The 9948-nt window shown below is 45.4% G+C and overlaps 1 protein-coding gene and 1 non-coding gene across 2 annotated transcripts; one reads left to right on the forward strand and one right to left on the reverse strand.

The window, feature by feature from the left end:
* The first annotated feature begins 2053 nt into the window (after window positions 1–2053).
* Window positions 2054–8714, forward strand: LOC135806195 (nuclear receptor 2C2-associated protein-like). Its single transcript, XM_065320350.1, has 4 exons — window positions 2054–2241; window positions 5349–5439; window positions 6289–6465; window positions 7645–8714. Exons 1-4 carry the CDS (start codon window positions 2189–2191, stop codon window positions 7765–7767), a joined length of 444 nt encoding a protein of 147 aa, XP_065176422.1. The 5' UTR covers window positions 2054–2188; the 3' UTR covers window positions 7768–8714.
* A 1092-nt stretch (window positions 8715–9806) lies between these two features.
* On the reverse strand, window positions 9807–9878 carry Trnap-ugg (transfer RNA proline (anticodon UGG)). Its single transcript has one exon. It is a non-coding gene; the product is annotated as a tRNA-Pro (tRNA).
* Between the last annotated feature and the right edge of the window lie 70 nt (window positions 9879–9948).

A 9948-nucleotide genomic window follows, 5' to 3' on the forward strand; every position in this document is an offset into this window, starting at 1 on the left:
ATTTGCATGCTGGATGGTTGCCATCATATCGGACGCCTGGATTGGTTCCAGGCTGTTGTCAGAATGACACATGAAGCATGCCACCAAGAGTACATGAAAACGGTTTTCATGTACATTGTACTCTTGATGCCACCTAACTATTCTTGACTATAGAAAACAGCTAGCTTTCAGGAAATCGAGCGGTAGTGATGTATGGTTTCGGCATTTCGGTGCCAATCTTCGCCATCAGAACCAAATAAGGCGAGGTCAATATCATACTTGCTTCACACTTGCACATGTACTCAGTCACTTCCAGCCAGGTACTGTACTAGTGACAACTTACGTTGTCCATTAAGTATTTCACAATTAGTTGACAAAACTTCAATGCAATACAGTTTATAAAAACTAAACCCCGATACCAGGGGGCAATAGAAAAGTAAAAGAATAATAGAAAGTAACTTATCAAGCAAAGTACCAGAAACTTGCCAAAAGCTACAATGCGGATCCTGCGTTGTCACAATAAGTCAACAGCTTGTGCAGAGCACAAGACATACCAATGGCAAAGATACCACAAAGTCCAAGAGGGAAAATAGAAAACATGTAGCAAGGAGATAATACGGACAACCAGTAGTAATCTTGTCTATACGCCAGGCAGCGTAAACGTATTTTGACATAGCACGGTAGTGAAATGGGGATAAGAGAATAGTCGCACTGGAGCACAACTAACTGAACCAGTGCAGATTAAGTTATAAACACACACAAACACGCGCGCGCGCACACACAATGTAGAGCTTTCATTCCGGCATCCAAAGGACATTACAGTTCATGAAGGAACGTGCACCGACACAATGGAAACCATGTCAAAGAAACTTGCACAAACATAGCTGATGACAGTACTATCACTAAACGCATCGTTCTCCTTACAGTTCTTACTGGCGTTCCTTTACAAGTTTCGACATAGTAGACGAGGTCACGAGATTAAACTTCAATCACATTTCAGAAAGTACCATCGACTGGACACTAGTATTTCTCACATTGCACGAACCATTCGTATGCAATTGCGATCATGTAACGCTTACTGCAGTACACGCCAAGACACTACTGTCTTATTCCACTGTGAGTCCACTGTGAGAAAGTTGTACGCACTTCATCTCCAGATATGTAGCCCGTGGCAAGGCCATCCAACCCTAAATCTCCATTTCAAACTGATTGTCATCCTGGGCTGACTTCTCAACTTCTTTGGCGACTGAAGGCTCCTCTTGGATTGACTCACGTTTTTTAGATCCCGACTCTAAAGGAGAAGTTACTCCTGGAATCTTGGGAAGGTTTGTTGGAGGTGTGCGGGAAAGTGGGGAATCGCGCATGGCCAGAAGCTTGGTTCGGTCATACACGATCCTTGTGCCTCCAGGTGTGGTTGAAAACCAGGTTCCACCAGGTGTTGAGCTGTAGTCCACTGGTAGTTGACTGGGATCCGAAAGAACAACTTTCCGCGTTGGAATGTCACGGGAACAAGATTTATCCTCAACAGTTGTCGCCATAGCTTCCTCAGTCAATGGCGTGACAGATTAGACCAAGCACTCACCACACAAATCCACAGACAGTACAAACAGATGAACTCAATCCTACCTACGATATACAAACTGGAAGAGCACTATACATCAAGGTGAAGAGGACAACTACCACTCACAGTGATCAAAGACAAAACTAAAGTCACGAAGCGAAGAGACGAAAAAAATGATCGTGATCTTGCATGCGCGCACGTTGTAAACACGTAAAAAATGCATACCTCGTAGAGTCGTACCGTATCCGGAGTACGGTAGCTCATTTCACCAGCACCCACGTCCACACGACCCCAACATGTAGATCTACATGAGATCTACGTGCTACGTGCAGTGCAGTCCCGATCCCGGATCCATATCCCTACGGTAGAACTGCAACCCGTCACCCCCGTAGATTCTGGCTACACCTCCTGCCGTTTACGTCGTTGCAGTTCATGTCACGTCAGAGATGGTGACGTCAACAATGTACTGATATTTTGGCAGTGAAAACTGAAAACAGTAGCAGTAGGATTGACCCTCCTCAAAAGGAGTTCACAAGACTTCTCCGATTGACTATTATTTTTATTTGTCGCTGTTGGATGAAAAGACACTGATTAAATTCACCAGTAGTTGTATTTAAGACATCCAGGCTGTCTGTGTTGCTTTTGTCTATGATGGAGAATGGTCAAGACCCCCTTTCTTTGCTTGCAGAGACGAAATGCAGGTGAGCCAGACTTAGATACTTTCGAGCATTTTTTTTCAGGATGGAATTTTATGTTTGCAAGGGCTGAGTACGAACAGGAAAACAGTCTGTGCCTGTATAAGCTGTATGGTTGACTTTGACAGATGTCAATCGGCACTGGCAAGCATCTTTAGTAGCATCTTTAGTAGCATCCACTTGACCAGAAGGGCACGTAGTCTTCAGGCCAGAATCAAATTCGGCCACATTTGGAAAAGCCCCCCTCCCCCATCCACGGCTCAATTAATCAAGGCCCAGGGGAATACAACACCTCCATTTCTGAGCCTTTGGTGCCCTCAAGCTAAAGCACGACTCACAATGCCAACTTCTGCAATGCTATTCACAGCATGTGTTACCTGTGACCCGTCGACCGCAACACTACTGCAAAAAGTAGATTCTCAGTCTTTTTGGTTTCTGCTACATGTATATCCAGTGCAGTATGCATGGATGTACATGTACACCGCATGTGCACCTAGCGTATAGCATCGTACTCCATTGATGTGCGTCACGCGTCACAAAAGTTGAGCTTTGGTCAACTTCTGCGTCAGTGGCATTGCGATTGCATGCAACAGTACTCGGCAGGCATTTCCTTGTCGCACGTCGCATCGCTGAAGTGATATTGTGAATCCATTCACAGAGGAAGTCAGCGATGCCACATCGCCTTACTGAGGCTGCGCTTGCATGAGAGTTTTCAACTTGCCATGGACACAGATCGGCTGGGAGCGTTTACCTGACACACTGCGCTTGACCGGGTTGAAATCGAGAAATCGTACTACCGTAAAATCCAGCCAGAGCGCCCCTACCTCTGCCACCCTTCGAGTAGGACATATGCCTAGCTGAATTGCAGTTTACAAGTGGGTTGTACACTGTCCGGCCAGCAACTGCTGAGGCTCCATGCTACAGTCAACTTCGCTAATGACGACTGCGGGTATAACAACAATTCGCCAATAACGACAGCATTTCCATGCCCAGAGCAAAGTACCATCTAACTGTAATACATATAACGAGACTTCGGGTATAAGGACACTTCGCGAATAAGGACACTTTTCTGATGCCCGCTGAGTGTCGTTATACGCAACGTTAACTGTACATAACTACTTAGTATTGTGTTTCCGATCTGCAGGATATTTCATCATTTTCAATTTGTCATGCTTTGTCCATACATGTACTGTTGTCAATTTTTTTTTCGGGGGGTAACGGCCTCTTTTACGGGCGAAATAAAGTCATGTAGACGTGAAAAAAATTGAGATACCATGAAAGGTAAAATAGAATTTTATTCAAGTACAATACATTGGGAAACTCCAAGAAATTCCACGTAAAACAGACGAAATTCAGTTCTCAATGGCCGATGCCTACCCCAGCACCATCCTGCGTCGACAGGCCTGTCAGGCGCCTTCTAGACCCGCGTAGCCGGAGTTCGACTGCATGGATCACTGCAAATTGGCTGCGAACTCGCACCCAAGTCATGATGATTGAAAATGGCTTGTCCCACTTGAGGGCGAGGCGACCAAGTCGCTTCTGATAGCTGGCGTATTCGCGATGTAGCACCCCATCCATGGAACAAACCAGTGGTGTGAACGACCCATGGAGGTCCTCGGAGGCCTGACGGTACAGTCAACTTCGCTTATAACGACACTCGGCGGGGCATCAGAAAAGTGTCCTTATTCGCGAAGTGTCGTTATACCCGAAGTCTCATTATATGTGTCACAGTTGGATGGGACTTTGCTCTGGGCATGAAAATTATGTCGTTATTCGCGAATTGTCGTTATATCCGCAGTCGTTATACGCGAAGTTGACTGTATTTCTTTTTCTTCGCGTTAGCAGCGCGGTTGGAAGTAGCTTCCCAGGATGAATGGGAGTAACTGGGTGCATTGGCATCAATGATGCGATTATCAAAAAACGCCACCCTGTTATCCTCCCACCCACGCAAGCCAATCTGCCCGAAGAACAGGCTGCCCCGTCCGATCACCCTCCGGCACCATGATCGGCTCGACGACAACACCACCGAATGCCATATCAGCTAGCTTTGCATCGCTATCACGCAGATCATTGTGGCCTCGCTTGATAAGTCCACCTTTCGGGCAGTCAAGGCCATGCCGAAGAGAGAAGGGCTTCCCGCAACCATCACATTGCGCTGGCAGGGCAAGTGGCTGCCGACCATAGCGGATGGCAAATTGATCGCGGAATTCTGTACTCGACAGATCATACCCCTCGCGCTTCAGGGGCAACACCGTAAGCCATCCGGAGGCATTTCCCCGTACGATGCGGGAGAGGGTGCGCTCCTCAAGCTGTGGCAGGTCACTGAGAATTGATTGGCTGATTTCAGCGGAAATCACATCTCGTTCCCTGCTGATTTGGCTTGTGATACTGTTGTCAATGATTCCAATTCTCATAAAAATACGGACAAATACGGACAGTTAACAACACTGTTGCAAACTGTTCGCGTGACCTCGCACTTAGATTCACGTGCATTGTAGTGCATAGAATCTGATGAGCATAGCTTGGTGAAAGTTCTTGCGATATGGTCTCTGGTGGGGCTGACAACAACCTTCGGTGCATAATAGATGATATGCCAAACAACGTGCAACTAGACTTGGGAGGGCATTGCACACCAGTTGCATACAAATTATACTACAATGTGTACACGATATCCCCTGAGCTCTCATCTATTTTGAAGAGCGATAGTTGTTTGCGTCGCAGCAGACTGAAATAATATTGTTCATCGTACATTAGACATTAGATATGCCTGTTGCCAAAAGTGATTATCGAAGACATGTATTACGGTAAACCTCTACTAAGCGAACCGGTAACATCTTGTGCGAAATGTGTACTGTTCAGCACCTTCACAGTGTAGGGTCATGCGTATCATCAAGAGTCCATAAGGGGATTATGGATTCTTGGTATCATTCTGTGCTGCAGTCTTTTTCTACTACGTGTACAACGACTTTGAAATCTTTATTCCCTCTTCCGAGTAATTTCCTCTATGGAGCAATTCCGCTGGCAAATCGTTGGTTTTGTCTTCCCTGTGGCAGGGGGAGTTCATTATACTGAAAAGTGGTGTTTTGTGTGGGTGTTATGTCCCATGGCCTTAGTGTTAGTTCAGTGCTGAATCGTGATGTGAAGCAATATGGCAAACAATTTCTTTTCGATGGAGATGAAGAAACTTGCTGGAATTCAGATCAGGTATGCAGTGAACTACATGGTATCATAGTTTCCATATTTCAAGCTGCATGTGCGCGTGACTTGTTACATCATCATGTGGTATGCTTTTCTCGTTCCGCTTTAAGAACATGTGCAATCCTGCCTCAGGTACTTGAACACTTTAGGCGAGCTGCTTTAAAGGTGTGTGGAGAGAGAGAGAGAGAGAGAGAGAGAGAGAGAGAGAGAGAGAGAGAGAGAGAGAGAGAGAGAGAGAGAGAGAGAGCTTGTGCTCACGGACCTTCGCGTTGGTGGCTGTGTTCACGTACATGAAAGTATGCATGAGATGCGTGCAGTGGCGCTGGACTTATATGAGATATTGAAGTAGGAGCCACTCACCACCACATCATAGAGCTGTCCCTACGTATACACGTGACTTTATCGGCCTTCCGCGTGTTATCTACATTGTAGGCGTCTTGGCAATGCCTGGGTCCACCAGCTGCTCACCTGTGATCACTTTAAAATTGGTCCTGTGTATTTTTTTTTAATGGTCCTGTGTTGCATGCAAACAAATATATCCCCTGGAGCAAACCTGGTCCCCCCCCCCCTTAGTTTTTACTTTACAGATCAGTTGATAGGACGAGGGTAAGCAGCAGCTTTCGACCTGTTCATGAGACTGCATGTGGGGGGAGGGGGAGGGGGGGGGGGGGGACTGCTTCATTACTGTACAGACTGATCTCCGAAATCCGCATCAGATTCTATTATCTACACATCCACAGAATGTTAGATGCTGTGTATTTATGTATATGTAATAGATCGGCAGAATATCAGCCTATGTACACCACTATTGTTATGGATCTGCTCTGGTGTCCTTGTGCTTTGACGATTGTGTAGGGAGAACAGCAACACATTGCCCTTCAGTTTCCCACTGCAGTTATAATCACATCTGTAGTGATTCGTTTTCAAGGCGGCTTTGTTGGCAAAGAGTGCCGTGCTGAGGGCCGCTCTGTTGCCTCGTCCAGCATGTATCACATGTGTGATTTCTTTCCAGAAGACATCAACGCTGTTCAAATATCCTCATCTGCTTCCTTTCACGTGTTAGCACATCATGTTTGTTGGTTTATACATGTACTTAAATTATAGTATAAAAAACCTCCAGTCATTTGCGTGTTCTAAAAAGCAGTGTTAAATATTTCTGGTAATCACTCATATAAAAAACCTGGTGCTTTAAAAAACCTGGTGCTATAAAAAACCACTTTTTAGGAAAATGACTGGAGGTTTTTTATGCTATAGTTTAAATAGAATATAAGCTTCGCCCTCGTGTTTACGGGACTCAGCTTATATTCTGAAGTAAAGTACTTTAGTGTTGGTGTTTGTATGCCAGGGTTTTATTACAATACAGTACTGTCCGTTCTTCGGCGCCCGACAGTACTGTACCGGTAGGTGATATGCTAGTATACATGCATGCAATACATTCAAGTGGTGTGTCATTTGACTTCGGAATGTGTGCATGGTCTCATGCGACATATCACGATTCACTCTGGTGAAGTTGTGTCACTGAAGCTGTGAATACATTTGCAATGAGGATGTAACATCAGCCTTATTGAAATACCGGTAGTGCATGGAATGGAACTCAGAGTGAAGACAATCAGAGTTTCCAACGCTACATGTATTACTAAAGCCAAGAGTGTACATCCGCCCAAGAGTTTGCAATTCTTCATCAGCTTGCTATAGCACGGACTGTGAAAACTCACATCACATGGTGTAGTGAAAATAGCACTCCCTGAAAAAACCCACACAACTTGTGCTGGGCGGCATCAATATGATCATGGCAGATGTCCAGCTTTCGCGTACGCTGGCCTTTGTTGTGCGTACAGTGTTCGGAACGTACTTGGAACACATGGTGTGAGTTTTGCCGCCGGCTGCCCTTATCCAGAGTTGCACACTCTCGTGGGAGGGGAGGGGGGGGGGGCGTAATACTCTTGCTAAAGCCGATGTACTTGCATATTTGGTAGGGTGATCTTTGCTTTGACAATCCTATCACTATATGCAATATTGTTATAGGTGATTATCAATCGCTTAGTAAAATGTGGTTTGTGACAATGAATGTAAACTGGAATCACTGCCCTATGCGTGGCATGGCCTTCTTATGCTGGCCTTATAACACACTTGGAAGTAACATTGTAGTGTTTTGTCCATCTGTATGAGACTTTGTTCTGGCTAGATCCGGTCCTTAACCTTTTTTTGCACAGATTTGAGATTACATGCGCAGAGCCAGTGGATAGGCTGCGGCTCGTCTTTTCAAGCTCAACAGATTTCTTTGGCCGGATCACTATCTACCACCTCGGTGTCCTTGGCCATATGGTAAAATGAATGACACACAGACACATGCTGACCATGGGCATTCAGTGATCTCGCTACAAAGCTCTCGTCCCCGCTGTGTACATTGTCAGCAGGTATAGTGGGATTTGCTGGTACTAGAATGCAACTAACTTCAGTCCGGCTTTGAAAGCAGTTGTGCATGATTGCAAAGGATGCAATGTGTTCTTGCAGTGGAAAGTATGCGAGTTACATGCTTGCTCTCCTGTGGCCACTATCTGCGCTTGCAGTAGCCATCGGTGAAATATATATCGCGGCGTTGATCAGGATAGAGCTGCCAGACCTGGGAAGGCTACACTTTGGCCCGAATTGTCCTGAGTGGAACAACACACAGGCACTGGCAGTCTATGACTGAAGAGTTGCACTGGAGAAGTGGATTGTCACAATCCTTGCTAGTCAGGTGGACATTCGCTACGTTTCAGCAAGTTCATTTACAAGGAAATTCCCACATTGAATCACCATCACATGGATATAGTGAGCTCTCGTGAGCAGTCCTTCAGGCCCTACGCTTGCATGAAACTCCCCTGGTGGAGAATCCTTCGAATGCAAACAATAAACCTGGCTAAGTCAAGGCAGTGACTCTGTTGCCTGCACATTTCCAATGGCTTGCAGTTGTCAGTCAACATCAATGGCACCTGTAAGGTCTGGTGTTGCTTTCCATTGCCGTTGAAACTCATCACTGCTCTATGCTCCCTCTATGTTTCATAACACTGGCAAGGATTTGAGATCTTTTTTTGCTTGGCATCCTCATCAATTTCAACTTCAATGCCAGCTCATTTATCATTTTTAAAAGTTCTGTTGCTGTAAGCCTGTAACCAAGTGGAAGCTACCTTCCTTTTGTATTTGTATTAGTATTTATTTCCTTTTACATCACAAGTCACTGATCACGCCCAATGTTATGATGGCAATGGAAAGAGAAAAAGATAAGGTAACCTGGATAAGTGGAGTGAAGAAAACAGAGAGCCTACCGATTGTAGAGATCTCTCGGGGTAACGACCATCCTAGCATTAGCCATGAAAGTCAACTTTCAATAGATGCTTGGATTGAGATGTGTTAGGACAGGACCAGGGAGCCCTACACATAATTATGGCATGTGTAGGGCTCCCTGGACAGGACTACAAAGGGGGAGGGCAAACCGTTGCTAACGAATACTGGTCTGTGAGATCCCGAAATACTGTGGATGCTTGGTAGGGACAGATTGCGGAGTTGTTCACTCTTGTTTCATCAGAGTTGTACTTGTAGTAGGGAATTTTTTGTGTGCAGCCTTGCTGGTCAAGCTGCTACCAGTATAGCCACTGTCCTACTGCTACACGTCATACCAAGAATACTTAAACCGTGTATATACTCTCGGTATTACATGTAGCAGATGCTTTGAAGTTTGAATCACCATGTAATTTGCCATTTTCATGTGTACCCTCGACATCATCACGGGGGACACCTATCCTCCCTCAGTGCTCCTCCCCCCAGTTTAGTTGAGGCAGGTCACACTACATAATATCCCTCTCTACTGGCTGTGTGACTTTGTATGCCACAATGATGGAATCACGGACGTGCAGTGAATACCTGTACTACAATATTGTAGAATGTGTCTCGATACTCCTGCACCAGGGAGTCGTACTCCCTGACCTGCACCATTTACAATGGCATGTAATCATGGTGATGTTGTGAGATGATTATCAATTTGATCTTGGATTTAGCGTACATTTACATGACGTGTTTGTGTGCATACTTTTGGAGATCGGTGCAGCCCCCTCCCTTGAATCGCACTCTTTACTTGCCTACTGATGGCATGCATACACACAGTCAAGAATATTTTCTTTCAAAGAAAACAAAAAAGATTGTAAGTACGATGTAGGCATTTTTAGCAGAATAATCATAACCAGGGAGTAGTACAATACTACTCCCTGATCATAACCTCCCTATCCCTTGGTTGTACATTATGTACCTGTGACCAGGGAGTCGTAAAATACCGACTCCCTGCCTGTACTCGATATTGGGTTGATCATAGAGGAAGGAAAAAAGAAAAAAAAAGCGGGCCTGTCCGGGATTTGAACCCGGGACCTCTCGCACCCAAAGCGAGAATCATGCCCCTAGACCAACAGGCCGCCATGTATTACTCTACTTGCAAAGAGTATAAAACCCCGGTAGTATCATCTCAAAGTATGCGAGGCTGTT

The sequence above is a fragment of the Sycon ciliatum genome, chromosome 1 (genome assembly GCF_964019385.1).
Source record: "Sycon ciliatum chromosome 1, ocSycCili1.1, whole genome shotgun sequence".
Taxonomy (NCBI): Eukaryota; Metazoa; Porifera; class Calcarea; order Leucosolenida; family Sycettidae; genus Sycon; species Sycon ciliatum.